General features: G+C 34.9%; 1 protein-coding gene across 6 annotated transcripts in view; it reads left to right on the forward strand.

Moving 5' to 3' along the window:
* Positions 1-748: 748 nt before the first annotated feature.
* CEP170 (centrosomal protein 170) overlaps positions 749-21,988 on the forward strand; it is a 153,922-nt gene continuing 132,682 nt past the window's right edge. For 4 of the 6 annotated variants that reach the window (XM_069064468.1, XM_069064470.1, XM_069064471.1 and 1 more), the window contains exons 1-2: positions 749-812; positions 15,323-15,468. In XM_069064468.1, coding sequence (XP_068920569.1) covers positions 15,364-15,468 — 105 coding nt within the window. In that variant the 5' untranslated portion in view covers positions 749-812; positions 15,323-15,363. Of the gene's footprint in view, positions 813-14,764; positions 14,854-15,322; positions 15,469-21,988 lie in introns of those variants that run through there. The other 2 variants (XM_069064473.1, XM_069064469.1) reach the window with 2 other exon arrangements.

Genomic DNA, 21,988 nt, shown 5'->3' on the forward strand with positions numbered 1-21,988 from the left:
CATTTAAAAAAAAAATCTCAAAGCCACTAATAAGACTCCCAAACTCATCAGAACAGTAAATCTGACCTCATAGCACCCAGTGATTGAAAAGGTCAAGGTCATGGGTTAAGATCTCATGTACTTCTGAAAAAGCATTACTATAGTTAGTTTTAAGTTGGTAAGAAGACTAATATGTAAGAATCTTTGAGACCTCCTTGCCTCTGTGCTGTCCAATCTGTATATGATTTTTTTTTGGTGCTTGGGTCTACAACAGAGTGGGAAATAAACTAAATTCAGTGCAGCTACAATCCTAGATGGACTGCCTCTTGTCAAAGCAGATATTCAGTAGGTAGACTAGCTTCAAAGATGGACTTTTATATGGCCACATTGTTGCTTGAGTTTGGGTAGAGAAAGTGGTTATTTCCACACAGCTTAGTTCAGTGTAGATAGGTCTGGTCAATTCTTCTAACATCTTAGTATATTCTTCAAAAACAAGCTGTGCATAATAAGAGATTCCAGTTCCATATAAAATTCTCTTTTTCTTTTCTTGATAAATGGAAAAGTTGATGTTTATTGAAGTTTGTCAAGTTTCATAATAAAAATAAAATTACAAAAATAATATTATACATTTTAGAAGACTAATTTCAAAATAAGCATGAACATAAACAGCCAGAATTTTTTTTTCCAACTCATATAAGTTTGGAACAAGTATCTTGGTATGAATCCAAACAAAGCACAGCTGTGGACTTGCTTTTATTTATTTATTTATCGACTGTGCAGAGTTTCAGTTCTTTCCACTACGGAGGGTGGGAATAAAATAATTATTATTTTTGGTAAGTATACCATTTCTTCCTTTTAGATTTGGATAAAATGACATTTAATAGTGTTGTACTTTGAATCTTGTGGACGTTTTCAACATAAATAAGGAATTATATGTTAGTAGCAAGTGTTTTGGTGCTTTGGGAATATCTCTTCTATGTTACCACCTTCTATGAGATGACCCACTAGCTACTCTATGTATCTTGCTTGTGCTTAATTATTTGCATGTTGTCTGTCCCATTAGAATTTGATCTCCTTCAATAATGGTTTTGTTTATGTCTTCCTTTATATACCCAGCACTAAGTATGGTGCATGACACATACATAGTACGTGCATAATAAATGCTTTTTAGTTTCCTAACTTCTCATTCTCACTACTTACTCAATTCCCTATTCTTTATTCATGCATGTCTTTAGATTATATCTTTTGCATGAGTTTATACTATATGCTTATCCTGTGTAACATACATCTGTTGTTCTTTGGGTTACCTATGTTTATAATTTTTGCTTATGATGGGACAATGAGTTAGAAGTTGCTTATTGTTATTGAAGGGAAATCTAGGTCTCAGGGTCCAGATTGGAAGCTGTGGCAGAGGCAGGAAAGACCAGGAACTGATTCTCTCCTGTAGGACGTTAGAGTCAGAAAAGGAAGAGGAAAAAGGAAAGTTTATATTCCTTAATCCTACTGGTCTGGGACAACATGAGTTCCTTTTCCCTACTCAAAGTTGACCATGCATAGAAAAGTAAATGTATGCTAAAACTTTAAGGAAAGAAGAGCTACTTTTTACAAAATTATTCTCCAGCAGGGCCCAAATACTGAGAAAGCTAAGGAACCTCTCTACCATATTTTAGTGTGGTTTAGTCCAAATCAGCTTGCTAGTCAAAACTAATAAGAGAATTGGGGTTCAACTAAGGTAGATTTGAGAAAGGAAGAATTGGAGGTCATCTTGGAGGATCAGGCATTCTAGAAGAGAGTAGAAAAGGTTTGTAGAACACAGTAGGGGGACTTGTCAGTAGCTATCAGATGGCATGATAATACTGGGTTCCTTATAGGTAAAGGAAGAAGGAAGCACAAGAAGGCACTGAAAAGGAAATGAGAGAGGATCAAAGACATACTGAGATTTTATACAAACAAAATTTTTATTTTTAAATGGCTAGATAAGCTTTCCCATAAATATAGGGGAAATTTCTTTTTTATACCTGGGTATGTCTGTGAAAGGACAGATGAAACCTGCAAAATTGGAACTTTCTTCCTGTCAGCAGTTTTACTGTTTGATTTTTAAGTAAAATTTAGTTTATCAAAAATGAGGAGGAAGATGTTTCAAGCTTCTTATAAAAGTTAGGTACACGCAGGCAGTCACAATTTCCAGTTTCTTTGCAGTTTGGTCTTCTGTATATTTCATGTTGCCAAATGTCATCCTATATGTCACTTTTTGACCATTTGAACTCACTCTGAGCATTTTTATTGATGCATGTTATCTCAAACTGAATTGCAGACTTTTTTTTTTAAAGAATGATTCCTGGAATATTTAGAAGTCAAGGGGATTTTGGAGATCTTGTAGTCTAACTCTTCCCTCTTTTCAGAGATACATAAGGAAACTGCAGCCCATTTGTCAACGTTCCCACCAGCAGCAAGCTTAGGAGCCAGTATTCAAACAAAAGACTTGAATCTTGTATTCTTCCCACTATACATGATGCTTTCCATGAGCCTAGTCCTAGGTACTGTGGGGCTTACAAAGGAAGAAGTTTACAATTCTTTTATGAAAATAAGACTCAAAAACCATGAAGTAACCAGAGATGGCAGCAGAGAGACATAATGGGAGAAGTATTGGATTTGGAGTCAGAGGCCCTGGGTTTCAGTTCTGGCTCTGTTGCTCACTGCCTGTGGATCTCAAAAGGGTTCCTTTACCTTTCTTAGCCTTAGTTTCCTTTTTTATGCAATAGGGAAGTTGGATTAGGAGGCCTCTATTTTCTTGCTCAAAATTTGTATACAATAATAATAATAATCTCACCTCAATTTACTTTGAGTGCTCTTTGTGAATTGTAGTAATCTAATTAAAGTTGAAGGATTCCAAACAATGTATTTCTCTATAAAATATTTTGGTATAATATAGGAATGATTTGTGGGTACAACTTTTTACAACAGGGAAGTTTATCTCAGACAAAAAAGGAGAGATCCATTCAAGCTTCAATGAATCTCTTTTTTTTACTTGTTTGAGAAACTTAAACACATAGTGTTTCTCCCTTTCTAAATTCAAAGAAAGAAAAGAAGGCATAGCTTTTGTTAGTTATACATGTAACACTCTATACCTACCAAATGAATGTCTTATTATTCAGTTTTGTTTCCAGCGTGTTGTGTTTATATGCATATTTAGTAGTACATGGAGATTTCTTGTATAATCAATGTAAATACAACATTTATTTCCATTTTGTAAGACTTGTAACAATTTAGATATTTTATATTATTATAAATGTTTGTGGTAGTTGAGCCTTGGCTTTTATGAGATAGGAATGATACTTATATATTATCTCATACTTAATCTTTCATAAACATAACTCTCAGTTGTACCTTTTTTCTCAAGAGAAAATACAGTTCACTCTGAATCTACTTTACTATGTAACTTCCAAGATCACATTATGTTGAACTACTTATGTGATATGGACTCTTTATTGCTTACTCAGCAGAGAAGAGGAGCTCGACTACGCTAATTTTGTATGTTTTCTTTTAAATGTTTGTTAGAAGTGAGGATTACAGTAGTGAGAAGAGATGATGAACAAATTAAAGAAGCACATCTGATAGCTGCCTACAATGGCGCAGTGAATATGCTTGGGCTTTGTAAGTTAAAATCTAGCTTTGGGGAAGATACTATTTTTATTATTCTGGGTATCATAAATCATCTTTCCCCTACCTCCCACAACTATCACCCCCTCCATGCTTATAAACACTAGGAAGAGAAATGACTGCTTGGATGGCTAGAGCCGTGCCATTTAAGTGATGTTAAAGTTACGTCCTCCTCTTAGATTCTGTTCCATGTTCCATTGTGATATTGAGGTGACTCTGGATTCTCAAAGTCTTTGCTAGTAAAGTACAAGTTCTAGCAGGTCCTACCAAACTAGAAAGGCTGTGAGTAGGGTTGAGGTGATGGATTTGTCTGTGATGTCACCAAATTCAAAGAAGCCATGCTGCCTGTTTTGAATCTATGTAATTGTATTATCATGTTATACATGTCTCCATCTTCTTTACAAGAATAGCATGAGGTACCTTATCAAAAAATTTCCTGGGGCAGCTAGGTAGCACAGTGAATAGAGCACCACCCCCTGGAGTCAGGAGGACCTGAGTTCAAATCTGGCCTCAGACATTTAACATTTACTAGCCTTGTGACCTTGGGCAAGTCACTTAACCCCAATTGCCCTGCCTTCCTCCCTCCCAAAAAAGCAAAAAATAATTTCCTGAAATCTATTGAACTATGTAATATTTCCCTCTTCTGCTGCTGGTTTGGTAATCGTATTAAAAAAGGAAATGGAATTAGTTTGACATCACCTATTCTTGATGAAGCCATGCTGGCTCTTATTATCACCTTATTGTCCTTTTTAGGTATTTACCAACCGTATTCTTAATGATTGTTTGTAGAATTTTCTCAGGAATAGAAGTCCAGCTCACTGACCTAGGTTTTCAGATTCTGTTCTTTTCCTCATTTCTTGAAAATCAGGACATTTTCATTTCTCTGATCTTATGTCTTTCTCATTTTCCATAATCTTACATATATCTCTGACAGTGGCTCAACCTCTGCCCGTTCTTTCAGGATCTGAGGGTGTAATTTATCTAGGCTTTATTTGTATTAAGTGCTTGTCTCTCCCCGTTAGTCATTTTTCTTGTCTCTTTTCCAGCTTACAATTCATTTTCCTATGCACATCAAATAGAAACAAAATAATAATTTCACAGTACTTCCTTCTGTCTATTGTTATCAAGCCTGGCATTCTCTTCTTAAATTTCATTTGGGACATTTCCATTCTTTTTGTATATTTCCCTCCATGTCATATATTATAAAAAAGCATTCTCAGTGATTCCAAGCTAGCGTTACCTACAAAGGTATAGCGTCAACGTATCTGAGTAGCAGGAAAAGTTCAGCCCAGCTCCTGGTCAGTGACTGTCATACTGATTTAGGAAAACTCCAGAAGAGATTCTGATTGGATTTGTCCATCTAATAAAAAATCACAGTGAGTCCTTATTTTAGCCCATAGCAGGGAAAGAGGGACTATGTACCAAGCCAATGTAATGTGTTCCAGAAACAGTATAGAGGAGCCTGACAAGGGTCCCTGTTTGTAGCTCCCTTATTCCCTACCTAGTTCTAGGTCTCAGATCCCAGGTAGACTGAGGAGGGCACCAGTGCCTAAGGACAGCATTCCAGAATGAGAAGTGATATTATGTCATACATACTGAGCAAATTTAGATGCATGCAGCAACTATATGGCTCTGACTTCAGGAAAGGAATGGGCTACTAGCCCAGTCTATGATCTTCTCTGGACTGACCAGGGCAGGAGTTCCAGACCAAAGGAAAGCCTATAACTAGTAGCTAATGATGACTGAGACTAGCAACAGTCTACTAGAACTCAACTGGCACAAACCTTTTGAGCAGACTCAAACACATGTGAAAAACTTGCAGAGCTCAGATAAGGAGAGCAGTGATAGTCTTTGACCTGTATCAAAAAGCATGGAGGTAGGGGCGGCTAGGTGGTGCAGTGAATAGAGCACCGGCCCTGGAGTCAGGAGGACCTGAGTTCAAATCTGGCCTCAGACACTTAACACAAAAACTAGCTGAGTGACCTTGGGCAAGTCACTTAATCCCAATTGCCCTCCAAAAAGCAAAAAATAAAATAAGAAGCGTGGAGGTTCTTAGCTTGAGCTGTTCCCCAGATCCTAGAATAATATAGCACTTAATACTTCTAAGAAAATCAGTAGCAAGACCAGCCCAGACTTTCTCTTCAGAAGGGTGAAGAGTCCAGCTCTGACATAAAGATTGAAGTCAGGAAGTAGATTATGGAAGAATGAGTGAACAAAGAGTTACACCATAGTGAACTATTATGTTGACACAGACTTATAAGACAAATCCAGAAGAGAATTACTCCAAAACATAGTTGTGGCACAAGGTTGACTAGAATTCCTGGAAGAAATGAAGCAAGAGGTTTTTTGTTGTTTTTGGTTTAATTTTTTTTTTTAATGAAATGAGAGTGCTAGAAAAAAAAAATGGGAAAGAAATGAGAGCTATGGAAGGAAGCATTAGAAAGAAATTCACAAATTGGCACAAGCCTACAAAAATTTGTCCAAGGAACAAATGCCTTAAAAATTAGAATGGACCAGATCAAAGTTAATAATGCCAAGATACAATAAATAGATATTAAATCAAAGTGAAAAGACTGAAATTACAAAAGAAAATGTTAGGCATTTAATAACTTTAAAAGCAACTGACTTGAAAAATAGAACAAGAAGAGATCATTTAAAAAGCCATTGTACTACCTTAAAGCTAGACCCAAAATTTAAAAAATAAATAAAAAAACTTGAATACCGTATTTCAAGAACTCATAAAAGAAAACTTCCCAGATATCTTAGTATTATAGGATAAAGTAGAATTAGTAATAATCTCTTAGGCACTGCCTGAAAGAAACCCCAAGATGAAAATTCCCAGGAGCTTCATACCTCAAATCTTGAGATTTCTGGGTGAAGAAAAAATACCACAAACTGCTAGACAGAATGAATTCAGATACCATTGCCAACCACCACTACAAAGGAGGGTAGAGACAAGGATACTGTATATTCCAAAAGGCAAAAAAATGTAGATTTACCCATGTAAGCTGAGTATTAACCTAAATAAGGAAAAGTGGACCTTTAAAGAGAACCTCTAAGCATTCCTGATAAAAAGACCTGAGCTAATAGTATAGGGACTTTGAAATAAAAACTCAAGAGTCAAGAGAAATTAAAAAAAAAAAAACAACAATGACCATGAGCAAGCATCCATAAGAGACTGAAAGAGGATGAACTGCACATTTTAGTAGGTGGAGGTAATAATGTCTACCCTATGTCTATTGCACTGTACTTCTAAATTAATTTAGATAATCTCATAGTAGAATCTCATAACTTAATTCCTCTCCAGTTAGTTGAGGCTGTCTTTATTTTGGGAAAATATTACTTCTGCGTTGCTTGATAAATGGATTCCCAGATATTTTACACATTCTGTAGTAATTTTAAATGGAATCTTTTTTCCTATCTTCTGAGTTTTGTTGGTAGTGTACAGAATAGATGATTATTTTTGCAGATTAATTTTTCATCCTGCTAATTTACTTATCATTTCTATTATTTGCATTGTTGGGATTCTTTAAATAAAGCAACATATCTACAGAAATAAATAATTTATTCTTTCCTTGACTGTTCTTTTTCCCTAAATTTTTTCCATGTCTTATTACTATAACTAATGTGCTTTTAGAAGTATATCAAATAATAACATCCTAATACTGAAGCAACCTTACATTACTAGTATAAATCCAACATGGTCATGGTATATGATATACTGATTTTAATGTTTCTATAACCTCTTTACTAACATTTTATTTAATATTTTGCATCCCTATTCATTAGATATTGGTCTATAGTTTTCTTTTTCTGACTTCTCTATCTTCTAGAGAAGTTTAGGTACAAAGTTATATTTGTTTCATAGTTTGATAGGGTGGTATCTTTCCCTATTCTTGCAAACAATTTATGCAAAATTGAAATTGTTTTTTGAATGAATGCTAGAATTCAAAAGTAAATCAATCTATATTTCCTTTTTAAAAAAATAGTGGCTGACAATTTTTTATGTTTCTTTTGGTTTTGTTGCAATTTCATCTTGTTTATTTTCTGTTGATTTGCTTTTCAGGTTTAGTAAAGTTTATCAAACTTGTTTATATTAGCTTTTTTTAAAGAATCAACTTTTAATTTTCTTTATCACTTCTATAGTCTTGAATTTATGGATTTTTTTTTTACTTTTAATTTCATTATCTCCTCTTTTATACTTATTTTAGGTTTGGTAGCTTTCTAATTTTAAAAAGTGCACCTTCACTTTGTTTTCCTCTACTTATCTATTTTGCTAATGTGTGTTTTTAGGCATTGTTTTCCCCTGGGAATCACATTAGCTGCATCCCAGAAATTTTGGTATGTTTCATCATTATTATTTTCTTTCACACAATTATTAATTGTTTCTACAACAACAATTGTTTCCAGGATTTTTTCTTTGGCCCACTCATTTAGTATTTCATTGTTAAGTCTTTATTTTGATCTGTCTTCTGTTTATGCTCCCTTAATGGTGGTCCTTAACGCACCTAGTAGGCATTTACTAGGTGCTTGTTGACTGACTTACTACTAAGGTACTTTGGAACACTTTCCATTCACTTCTACAGTTTCTGGTGTGTGGAAAGTAGACATATTAATTAATTCCTTATATTTGAAAGTCTTTCACCTGGTCACTTCTAGAATGTGTTGCTTATCATTAGAATTGTTGATTAGTTACTGTGTATCTTGGAGTTTACAGCATAAGACTTTTTTCTGGAAATAATCTGGAGTTTTTAAATTTACATTTTGTTTTCTATATTCAGGAATTTGAGGCAGTTTTCTTGTATGTTTCATTGCATTTTGGGGTTTAGGTTTTTTGAGTTCTCATATTCTTTTAGGTGATCCATTAGCCCTTAAGTTGTCTCTATGCCTTCTATCTTTGAGAGCAATATATTTTAGTCCTAAAAAGAATAAGATACTCCCAACTTCCATCTTCCAGTTTGGAGCATTTTTACTGGTTGACTCTCAAGCTAGGAATTTGCTTTTTCCTTCTTTCATCCTGTGGCTTCCTTCAAGTCCCAGCTAAAATTAGGAAGTTTTTCTCAATCCTTCTTAATTCTAGTGCCTTTCTTTGTTGATTATTTCCAAATGTATCCTATATATGCCTTGTTTGTACATAGTTATGTATCTGGTATTTCCACCTTTAGAATGTGAGCTCTTCTATCATAAAAAAAGGGAAAAGTACCCAAATGTACAAAAATATTTATAGCAGTTCTTTTTGTGGTGGCCAAGAACTAGAAAATGAGGGGAAGCCCATCAATTGGGGAATGACTAAACAAGTTATGGTATATGCATGTAATGGAATACTACTGTTCCATGAGAAATGATGAGCAGGCAGACTTCAGAAAAACCTGGAAAGGCTTACATGAACTGATGCTGAGTGAAGTGAGCAGAACCAGGAGAACACTGTACACAGTAATAATGACATTGTGTGATGACCAATTTTTTTTAGACTTAGCTCTTCTCAGCAATGCAAGGATCTAAGACAGCTCCAAAAGACTTGTGATGGAAATGCTGTCCACATTCAGAAAAAGAACCATGGAGTCTGAATGCAGATTAAAGCATACTATTTGCTCTTTTTTTGTTGTTGTTCTTTCTTCTTTCTTGTGGTTTCTCCCATTCTTCTAATTTTCCTTTACAACATGACTAATGGGAAAATATGTTTAATATGAATGTATATGTAGAGCCTATATCATATTGCATGCTATTTTGAGGGGGAGAGGATGAGGTGGAGAAAATTTAGAACTCAAAATCTTATGGAAGTGGATGTTGAAAACTAAAAATAAATAAATTCAGAAAAAAAAATGTGAACTCTTCTGTAGCAAGCTGGACCTTACTTTTCTTTGTATTCCTAATTTTTAGTACAATACCTGGTTCATACCAGTATTTGCTTAATAAATGTTTATTGATAGATTCTTTATTGACTCTTTGCTTCTCTTCTATTTTTTCTGATTTAAAAAATATTTTTATTTCATTGAATATTTTTCAATTACATTTAAACAAATTTTAACATTTCATTTTTTAAAATTTTGAGTTCTGAATTCTCTCCTTCCCTTACACCATCTCCTATCCATTGAGAAGGCAAAGCAGTATGATATCAATTATATATGTGAAATCATGCAAATCACATTTCCATATTAGCCATGTTGCAAAAGAAAACACAGACAAAAACAAAAATAAAGAAAATTTAAAAAGTATGCTTCAGTCTATACTCAGTTCATCAGTTCTTTCTCTGGTGGTGGATAGTATTTTTCACCATGGGTCCTTTGGAATTATCTTGATCAGATGTAATGGGAATGCAAATTTAAAGATCTTCCCTTGCCCCTAGGCTAAAGTATACCTGGAGCCTGGGGTGGGAGGCTTGTTTTTCAGTAGATACTTTTTGATTGGCCAGTGAGTCAATAACACATTCTCTGAGCCAGGAGAAGGCTATATAAGCCCTGATGTGAGGCTTTGTTTTGGGGCTCACTTTGAGAAGTGTTCTGTGATTTGATCAGATGAGACTCTGGGAAGCCATTGTTGAGAGCCCCCTGGCTTTGAAAAACCCAGATGTTGTTGAAAAACCCAGATGTTGATTTGGTTATGGATGTGATTGTTGGACAGTTTGGAAACTGTATACTTGATCTGTTTCTGTCTTGATAATTCTGTCTGTATATTCTGAAGTTCGGGGTGCTGACCTTTTTCCCCTGAACTAGGTAAATGATATATATTTGACTGATTAAAGTAAGCTTGTTAACCCATTTTGAGTTGCTTTCCTTTATCAAAGCAGATCTAAGAACCTGTGTTGGCAGCCACCCTAGGGACGCTGGGGTGCTTGCTGCTACATCAGAGGAGCTAAGTCTTTCACAGTTGATCGTTGTTATAGTATTCCTGTTATTGTGTACAATGTTCTAGTTCTGCTCATGTCATTGCATCAATTCATATATTTTGCTTCTCAAAGATTGTCTTTTACTTCTATATGTTTGTATTCCTAATCATTTTGTCTTATTTTTTCTCTTTGGAAAGATCAACTCCCTTTGATTCAAGTTTTTCTACTCAGCTAATTATTTCTGCAGGCTCTAAATTCTGCTTTTATTCTTCTTAATTCTCTTGAACTGTTCAGGGACATCTTGCTCTGATTTGGCAGTGTCTTGCAAATTCATGAGGTCCTCTGCCTCAAAAGGTGTTGCTTTAATTTCCTTTGTCCTGTAATATTTATTCAGAGATGTTTGGACTCATTTAGAGATCTTCTCAACTGTGCTAATGTCTTATTGTCAAGGTTTTTAACTGAGTTTTTCTTTCCTGAGATGTATGGTACTTTCAGGTTTTCCTTTTCCCCTTTCCTCTTAATGGCAGATCCTGGAGGCCTAGAGATGGAGGTATTAATTTTCACTAGCCTATCTCTGCCCCAGGTGACATCATGGGGGAAAGTAACTGAAGTCAACTGCAATTTCTTTAAAATCTTGTGTATCCATATACATGATAGCTCCCTCCAGCATTATCATGATCATCAAATAATAATAATGATAATAATAAAATAGTATTTAATATTTATAAAGAACTTTACAAATATCATCTCCTGTTATCCTCTTAACAACTGTTAGATAAGTGGTAGTATTTTACACATTTTTCCTCGTTTTACACAAGGAAACTGAGGCATAGAGGTTAGTTACTTGCCTAGGGTCATAACAGGTGCTTGAAATTGTACTTAAACTCCTCTAACTCCAAATCAGGGAAGGGGAGTAAAGAATAAACGTCTACTGCTTATTGCCCCTGCGTGACATGGGGAAGGAACTGTGAAGGAAGGAACAGGGCATGCTAGGGGAGACCGCAGCAGATACAGGGAAATTTCCAAGAGGATCTCAGAGCACAATCCTGTTTAGGAATATGTGGGGATAAATTGTTTATATATTAAAAAGGAATAAGAAACAAGTGGCTTCTTAGAACTCTCACATCTTTAAGGGTTTCTGAGAAGGGTAAAAATGATAAGGGCCTGTGGGTCTCTTCTTTCTGGTTTAGTGATCCTATGAAAAGACAGAAATGGTTGTGTCAGAGACTGTGCTAGGGAAGAAAAGAGGTAGAAGGGGAAAGGAACCTTACTGTCACATAATAGAACTAAATTAGCTTAATAGAGGTGCGTGAGGTAAAGAGAATTATAAACACGGAGGAAAGAGTGGAAAGATGACATTTGGTGAAGCTCACATTTATCTGAACCATTTAAAGGAAGATTGAACGCCATTACAGCCACACACAAAAAAGTTTCAGTATAGAAATACATTAAACTCACAGGAGGGGAACAGAGAGAGAAAAGGTCTGCATCAGGGGAGTGGGAAAGGTATTTAAGTCAACTGTCAGAGAATGGAATATAAATTCAGAGGGAATTAAAAAGAAAGAAAGAAAGTTAAAAACTTGGAATCTGGTACAAGAAGAGAAGAGCAGCAACAGAGGGAAAAGAAGCTGTTTCTTTTATCAATCATCAGTGTCAGGCAACTTTCCTCTGTTTTACCTCCTTATTTATAAAGTGGTAGGGAAGGGGAAGAGGAAAGGGAAAAATACAAGAAGACAGAATGGATAGAGGTCCACATGTAATCATTATAACTCAACATGAATGTGGCATAATACAGAAGAGGGGAGCAAAATGGATTACAAAAGAGTATATGACATTGTTGTTTAAAAGAAACATTTGAAACACAAATATTCACCTTGAAGTAAAAAGAGGAATTAGAGCAAAATCTGTTGAACTCAACAGAGCAAGGGTAGCAGTCATGATTTCAGAAAAAAAAAACTGAAAAGAGATTAAATAGGGAAATTAAATTATGCTTAAGGCCCTGTAGATAATGAATCTGTATTACTACTTATAGTATATAGACTCTTAATTGAATAGCATTTAAATACTTTAGGGAACAGTTAAATAAGAGAGATGATAGTAAAACTATAATAATGGAAGACCTCACTGTACTCCTTTCAGACCTGGGCATATCTAACCAAAAGATAAACAAGAAAGAAGTTAAGGACCTGAATAGAACTTTAGGAAAATCAGAAGTGAGCAATCTCTGACAATTAATAAATGGGAATAGGAAGGAATTTACATGCATTTAAGATGTACATGGAAATGTACATGAAATCTCTGTACGATCAAAGGGACTTTATTGCATATTCACCTTCGTCCAGGTAACTCATCTGCAGGTCCCTGACCAAGTCTGTGAGTTGAATCCACAGTCCTCAAATGAAAAAGTGAGTTGCCACTCACTTCCATTCTTACTGTTTTCCCCTTAGCTTTAGGCTAGGTCTCTCAGGGACCACTCAGTCCATGCTAGATTCTGACCCAGGTTAGAGGTCAGACTGACATATCTGCAGGCTGCCTCCTATCTTTTCTTCTTGTCCTGGTACATATTCAGGATGGACATAACCTTGTTGGCCCTAACCCATTCGCTGTGCCATAATCCTCTGTGTGAGACTTCTTTTTTACTCTGAAGCACCCTTTCTATAAGCACTCTTAAACTTTGTGTACATAGTACCAAAGTTTGCATAGGCTTCCATAATGTGACCCTTCTTCCATACTCCAATGACTTCTGGCCATCTTTTTGTATAGTTTTGACTTTATAAAGGAGCTAATTTCTATTTCTCCTTGGTTTTCTTTGCCTTATCTGGAATCCTGTTTGGATGTTCACTTGGGTGTATATGGGAGATCTGAGCTTCTTATTAATTTTTCATGTCTTCTTAACTGGAAGTACAAATGAATATATACAGAATACATATAGAGAATAAATATAAATAAATGCATTTTGAAGTTTTACTTTTCAATCTTCAAATTGGCAGTGACGGCTCAACAAAACTGGAAACAGGCAGTGTTCAAGGGGATACATATATTCATATGTATGCTAATACATTATTGGAGGAGCTCTTGAGTTGATCTAGTTGTGATGGAAGACACTTTGGAATTATGCAAGAAAAGTGACTAAATTGTCATGTAGTTTGACCCAGAGATCCCATCTTGGGACATATATCCTGAGGAAGTCAAGAGACAAAAATAATGGTCCAGTTTATGAAGTGTATCAAAAATTTCAGTGCAGTTTAGAGCTATTATAGTTTTAAAACTACTAAAGCTTTTAGTTTTAAGCTAGAACTTAAAAGTTTTAGTAGCTTAAAACTTATCTAAGACTTGGGAATGTTCAATATAAGAAAATATTCAGAATATCACTCTTTGAAGTAGTAAACATCTAGAAACAAAATTGGTACCTATAGATTAAGGGTTGCCTCAAAAAACTAAGGTATATGAATGTAATAGAATATTATTGTACAGTAAATAGAGATGATAAGCTATGTTGGAAAACCTGGGAAGAGTTGTATGGGATGGTGCAGAGTGAAATAAACAGAAGTTTAAAAATCTCCATTACAGTGACTACAATAGCATAAATGAAAAGATCCCTAAAAAGAAAATGATGGCCCCAGAGATCAAATAATGAAACATCTGTCTCCTTATGGTAGATGAATGAGGGACTATCAGCACAAAATGTTTTCTACATTGTCAGATGCAGTCATTGCTTGCATTTAGCTATGAATAATGAGGTAACATGTTTTAGGTTTTTTTTTTCCCCATTGTTTTGGTTGATTCAGCACCTGTGATGATGATACATAAAAGGAGTTGACAATATAGAAACTCCTTCTCCCTATGCAGTTATAGCAAGCCTTCCAAATTCACTCAGTATAATCAAAGGTTAAAAATTTTTTTCTTGGAACATGACTTTTTTCTCATGTAAAATTTGTCATGATTCTCCACTAATATCCCTGGGTTATGCATATCAAATGGATTGGGGATTTGCTAACAGTTCAATATGACAGAAAAGACAGATGGAAAACTATCGAGCAGCTGCAGTAAGGAATTTGTTGAATGAAAGACTTAAAATTTCACATAGGTTGTCAGTAATAAGTTTTGTTTTAGAGAATTAAGATAATAGATTAGCTTATTTGTTATTTTCTTAAATTTAGTAACCTATTGTTTGGGTTAAACCAATTCTTTGTCATATGTAAATAATGACTGATATTGTTTAGTTTTTTTTTTTTTTGCTTTGCTCTGTAGAATGGTATCTTGTTTTATTTGCCATTTCACAATATTTTTTTTATTTTGCAAATTCAAATAGAATAATATTTTCATGGAAAATGTATTGAGGATCTGTGAGAAGACTAGGTGCCATTGTTGCACTCACCAACCCTTCAGTAAGCAAGTAGAATTTTATTTGTTTTTGTTTTAATTGTTTCAGATGTCACTTTTTTCTTGTTTCCTCTGTAGCCAATTATGAATAAAATGATTGCATTCCATTTATCCAGTGGAATTTCGTGATGCCTACATGACACCAATATTGTCTTGGCATTAATTCGTGTGACAACAATGAATTGCTATGACGTATACAAAAAACTTGTCCTGTGTCAAGTATTTATTAGTTGCCTACCTATTTGTTTTTAATGCCTTATTTCTGAATTGAGTTTCTCAAAAAATCTTTTGGTTTATTTGATTAATATTAATTTAGTAACTTGTTTCATTTTCTCTGGACATAATCTAATTAAAGAAGCATACATGCTACTGAGTACTACTTATTTGAATTGTTATATGTCTACTCACAGTGTTTTTGAGTAGGGACTACAGCTAAAAATATCTGAATGTGTTTTTCTTTGCCTCTCTCTGCAGGATGACGTAGCCTTGCCAGAGACTTAGAAGCTGAGCAGAAAATGAGCTTAACATCCTGGTTTTTGGTGAGCAGTGGAGGCACCCGCCACAGGCTGCCACGGGAAATGATTTTTGTTGGAAGAGATGACTGTGAGCTTATGTTGCAGGTAATTGCATCAGCCTTCATTCCATATGGGTCTACTTAAAATTTGGAGTTTTTACACAAGGTTGTTCTGTACTCCTTTTGAGAATTATAATGCTTTCAAGAAGTTACTTTAAGTTTTTACATGTGTAGGGTATCCCAGAATCTTAGTGCTGTTTTAAGCTTTAAAAGTTTAAAATTGTACTAAAACTTTTGGGACACCCCATATGTGTATATGAATGTATATACACATATTCAAATATACACACACACACACACACATACATTTTTTTTAAAATTTTAGCTATTCAGTTTTAGGTAAATTCCTTTTAGTTCTCATTATCATACTAAAAGAAACACTTGGTTCTGGTGCTGCTGAGGAAAAGTAAGTATTGAATAAGAAAGAATTTTTTTCTTTTTCTTTTTTTTGTAAAATAGACTAAATTAGATTTTTAAGAGTAGGAAGCATCATTTTGGAACAAGGCGACAATTCGAAGTAGCATTTTGAAATTAAGAGAGCACTAAGTAAAAAAAAAGTGTTATCTTTTCTCTTTTTCTAACTCATTTTGTTCCTACATATACAGGTAAAACTGCATTAAAAAATATGTATGGTGGTTTAACTTCTGCATTTAGTGCTTTTCATTATGGTGCTCCCCAATACCTTGATGAGCAAAACTTTAACTGAAGTGCTCTGAGTATAATCCCTCTGGTGGTGACTCTGTTTGGACCCCTTCTACTCAGTGGCTGTCCCCTTACTCCTTCTTAAGGAATTGTTTCTGCCATGTTTCCAAACTCTTCTTATCTTGTTTCCTTCCATTCTGTAATCATAGCATGTCTTTCCAAGGTTAGGCTCTCATAGCCTTCTAAGGTGACTGCTATATGACAAATTCACTGACTAATGTGGTAACCATGGAAGGTGACAGGAGCTCCTCAAGGTCATCCATCACTCTAGTTCCTAGACTGTACTTGTACATTATATTAAGTATTTTTTTTTTTTGGAAGCAGTTATTTGGTCTTTTTGATATGTTACAAATTTATGTTATTTTTGTTTTTTGCAAGGAGCGTGAGAAGGAAGAACTTCAATTACCTCCTATATTTATCTTGTGTAGATACATAGTTTTCTCCTCCAATAGAATATGAAATTCTTGGGAGCAGGAACTTTCATTTTTTACCTTTGTTCGGATCTAGGCATTTAGCATAGTACCTGGAACATAGTAAGCTCCTGAAAATGCTTATTTCTGAATTCAAATCTGGGTACTCCAGGTAAGAGAATTTCTGTAAGCTCCAATCACTTGTACAGTACAAATAAAGTGGTAAAAATCTTTCTTGCCTAGTGCAAAAGATAAAGTGATTATATTCTGTAACAGAACATAAGTATCTAGAATTTCAATTTGGAATTTTGGAAAAGCGTTTTTCCCCAAAAGATCATTAACAGGTAGTGATTTGATTCTATAATACTGTACTTTGAATACATTAAGGATTAAATAAGATAGGTTTTATGGCCTGTTTTAGATATTTACTATTTCACATTCTTCTGTGGTCAGGTCTATGCATTAGACTGTATATTCATTTGAAATCTGCCTTCATATGATTTTTGGTCATTCATCCTCATTCTGCTTTTTGGAAAGAGTAAGTCCTCTTTCAAATAAAAACCTTTTAGATATTTGAAGATAATAATCAAACCTTGAGAAGTCTTCTATTTCTACACTAAACTTCAGTTTACAGATTCCTAACCATTTTCTTCACTCTCCTGATTGTTTTAAATTGTGCCTTGAAGTAAACACAATCCTCCCAAGATTGCATAGTTAAATTTTTTAGCCTAAGGGCAAGACTTATATTTGTCCCCATTACTTACATTTCATCTTATTTTCAGTTCCCTTTATTTTGTCATCCTCCCTTCTTGGTTTGAATCCAAGGAATGCCTCACCTCACAGAATGTAAGTCTTCTCAGTGTTCTTAGGCTTTGTTGGTGAATTTTCAGTATTAGGGGTTACTGTAAATCATTCATCTCTTCCTTTTCTCTGTGTACTGGTTAAGAACCTCCCCTTGATATAAGTAAGTCCCAGAAAAACATTTTGAATTTTCTTTATACCATAGTATTCTTGTTGTCTCCAGTAGCTTTTTTTTTTTTTAAGCAATTGGGGTTAGGTAACTTGCTCAAGGTTACATGGCCAGTTTTTTTTTTGTGGGTGTTAAGTATCTGAGGCTGGAACTGATCCCGGGTTCTCCTGACTCCGGGGCTGGCACTTTTACTCACTGTGCCACCTAGCCGCCCCTCTAGTAGTTTTTTTGAGAGTCACTACAAAGCACATTAATTCTTTCAGGTGATGATGATACTGTTTGCTGCTCTGCAGATATTACGTGATATCCTTATGATATCCTTATTATCCTAATTTTCCAACCTGCCCCTATCAGACTTCCTACATTGGTTAAGTAAAAGATAATTGGTACACATATGATTTTATATTTGTATTTTTCTTCTTTTCATCTGTTATCATGGCCAAAAGGGTTCATCATCAAATATCCATTCTACGAGTGATATGCTATTTCTTTGTTCACTTAGCTAAGCTGGTCTACAGAAAATAGAAAGATTCCATTCCCAACAGTATATGAAGCTTCTCCACAAAGATAGAATCTACAGAGATTATCCTTTCCTGGCATTGTTGTAAAGAACCCCAGGTCACCTTCACACCATTGTGATTTCAAATTATCTTTCCTTTTTAAAGATTATTGTGGAATACATATAATAATTACATCTCATAGCCCAGCAAGCAACCTTTTATGTACAAGGTGAGACATGCCTGGTGTAGTGAATAGAAAACTAACTTCACAGTTAGGAAGGCCATCTTGGGCCACTGGGTTAAGCATTTAATCTTTGAGAAAACCTGTCAATACTTTAAGATTGTAAAACAGTTACTATTCTGCATTGATAGAATTTCTTCACCAACAGCTCCCTATATCAATGAAATTACAACTCTGGACAGATAAAGACCAGCCCCAAAAGAAGGGCACCTGCCCTCCAGGCACTGACTTAACTTTGGGGAAGGGAAGAGACCCTTGTAACAAGTCCAGTATAAACCAGATTATTTTAGGAGGGAGCCAGCACTAGCAAAGAGGATCAGAAAAAGTTTCCTGGTAGAGATCTGGCTCTTCTTCTGAGTCTCTAAGGTAGCATATAATAAGGAAATGCCTTCTAGGCATGAGGAAAGCCCATGCAAAACCTGGAAGGCAGAAAGTGATTAAATTCAGGAACACCCAAGTAGGCCACCTTGGCTGGATAGTAGAATCTATGCAGGGGAGTAAATGTGCATTAAATTTGGAAAAAGTCTGAAGCCAGATTATGAAGGACCTGTAAATGTCAAACTAAATAGTTTGTGTTTTCCCCAAAGGCAGTAGGAATACATTAAAGTTCCTTGAGCAGGGGAGTAGCATAGTTAGACTTTAAAAATATGTCTTTTTGAATGAATAGAATCTAATTAATAGCACTATACTGTTTTTCTGTGAAATTGATTAGTGACAAGTATTTATTTACCATTTCTTTATTTGCACTCTTCTGGAAGTGCTTAATATCTTTTCCTATATATTGTAACAATTAAAAAAAAAAAGACTATACATAAGGTTCCACAACAGTTCTCAGCACCAGTTAAATCACACATCCAGACCCTACTTCCCCTCCAAAAAATTATGTGAACTTGCATGATTCTGTAGGAGTTAATTAATCTGACTTGGTTATTTAGACTCCACCCCCAAAATCTTCTTGGCCTTTTCCTGATAGCAGCAGGCTGCTTTTAGCTCTGCCTTAGATACCAGTGTATGCTCTGAAAAGATCCATAATTAGATTGGCATGTTGGTCATCTGGTAGTCTAAACTGATGCTGAATATTAGGATAGTTCTATTTGGGAGTGAAGGATCGGTCTTGAATAAGCAAGTAAGAGAAAATTTTGTATCAATAGTATTTTCAGTTTGTTTTTTCCTTAGTGATTTTTTATCTTAGTTGATCTTATTTTTCAGAGTCATTTTTTGTGGTCGTTTTTCTAAATGTATTGCTTTGGCTTTTTAGTTTCACAGTGATTGTAAAGATTTTTGCAGATATGTAAATGCTGAATATATGTGGGTTTATGGAATAAGATTTGATGAATTTAATTATTTTTAGATTTAAAAAAATTAAACTTCTTATAGCTTATCTGTACTTGAATGTGATGAAGGTTGTCAGAATGAATACATTCCTATTATTATATAAGAGACAATTTTCTTCTGAAGTTTTGCCAAACTGATTTGCATTTGTGGTTGAATGGTCCTGTTTGTAATATGATTAAAAACCCAGTTGGTAGCTACATCTAACTCTATGTATACTAATAAATCTTCTTAGTACAACTGAATGACATTTTTGTCCATATGACTTTTAACTTGAATTTGTCTCCTCTGCTTGTTTTTCATCATATCTCTCAGCCTTAATCTGGCATGTACACTATTGCAGCAGAGAGACATGTGATCCATGCAATCTCTGTGCTCATATGATAGTCTGATTATAGAATTTTGCTGTTACTTAATAAACCCAGTGATTAAACCTATATTAACATCTGAATTTTTATTTTCTTCTTCCAAAACAGGCATTTTCTTGTTTAATGTGGAATATGTTGTAATTGGAAGGCAACAGTATATAAAAGAGAATGACTAAATGGAGATTCATGGATTTGATTTTCATAATTGCAACTTGTTAGGTGACCTTGGAAGCATTAGTTAGCTTCATTGTGCCTGTTTACTTCTCTATAGAAAAAGGTTAATAATATATATTCTTCAAAGTACTATACTTCAAAGGACACATCATATATAAATTAATCTTTTGAAGCCTTTTGAGAAAATGAAAAGTATTCTGTTACTGAAGAGTATAATTGCTAAGTAAGAATTATTTTATTATTTCTGTGACCTTAAATTATCCTTATAATATGAAAGTGATATTTTGTGAGACCTGCCTATGAAGGTGCAGTGGATAGAATGCAGGACCTGGAGTCAGTAAGACTCATCTTTCTGAGTTAAAATCTGGCCTCAGACAAGGCCTTTTATTAGCTATGTCACCCAGGGCAAGTCATTTAACCTAGTTTGCTTCAGTTTTCTCATCTGTAAAATGAGCTGGAGATGGAAATGGCAAACCATTCCAGTATCTCTGCCAAGAAAAACTCAAATGGGGTCACAAAGAGTCAGACAGAACTGAAACAACTAAACAACAACATAGATTAAACTTTTAGAACTTTTCATGTTGATAGAGTTCAAAGGTAGATTAATTGGCCTCATAACTCTCTTCTAACAGTAAGATTCTGTGATTCTATGAAAGTTAACAATTTGATACTGTGTAGTAGATTCCTACTTATTTCCATATAAATTTAGTAGAATTGTATTATAAAAAGCAAATTGTATCCAAATTATTCAGATTTTCTTTTTCTCATTTTAAAATTAGAATGAGGGAGTCCTAGTAATTTTTTTTTAAGCAATTGGGGTTAAGTAACTTGCTCAAGGTTACATGGCCAGTTATTTCCGGGTATCAGAGCCTGGATTCAATCCCAGGTTCCCGACTCTGGAGCCGGTGCTCTTACTCTCTGAGCCACCTGACCACCCCTAGTCCTAATAATTTTTAAAATTCTTTTTCCTAATGTTAAAGTATCAGCATCCTTATACTCTAGCTCTTTTTGCAGGTGTACAATTTTAAGTATAATTATTTTAATTATTTCAATTTTGCTAAGTGTCTAGGGAATACAGCAGTTGGTTGCTATGTAGGATAGATGCCACTGGCTCCTACAATTTCACCTATCCCTTTTCAATCTTATTATTAAAGTAATCTACATGGCCCCAAGCTAGACCAGTCTTCAGAGTTGATTTACAAGAATCTAGGCTAGCATCTAGATGTTTGCTAGGAGTTAAAAAGAATTGTCTTTTTGAACAGCAGAGTAGTTTGATTCAAAAGTGAGTTTTAAATGCCTAGAGACTTCTTTAACTAGTTCTCTGGGTTGGCCTGACTGGTGTGTGTATTTACCAAGTAATGGGAAAAGACCTGAGGCTATAAACTAAAAGTGCTTACAGTTGTGATGCAGTGAAGACTCCAATGGAATATAGCTCAGGAAGATGCCAGAATAAGTAGTAGCCTCAACTGAGTGGAGAAGACAGCTCACAGCCTAATGGTGTGAGCCATTTCAGTTGCTCATGGGAGAGCAAACAGGATCAGCAAACATGGGAAGAGCTCTGTCAGGGACACCATCTTAGCAATATGGTATGTTCTGGATTTGCAGCCACTGGTTGTATAGTAACTTTTATAACTGATGTGTATGATGTAACTTTCTTGATATATTCTGCAGTGCTGCTTAGTGAAATGTTTTCCCTTGTATGAATGTGTCTATTATTTGCCTGGAAACATAAACATATCCCTGTAAACCTATATGCTATGAGTCTGAGTAAATGTCAAACTACAGTTAATAAAAAAATATTTATTTAGCACTTAATATGTGCCAGTCACTGTGTCGAGCTCCTGGAGAAGGTAGCTCTTGAGATGCGTC

This window comes from Petaurus breviceps, unplaced genomic scaffold (assembly GCF_028583685.1).
Source record: "Petaurus breviceps papuanus isolate PSGF00001 unplaced genomic scaffold, PetGlider_PUasm1.0 90633, whole genome shotgun sequence".
In the NCBI taxonomy this organism is placed as follows: domain Eukaryota; kingdom Metazoa; phylum Chordata; class Mammalia; order Diprotodontia; family Petauridae; genus Petaurus; species Petaurus breviceps.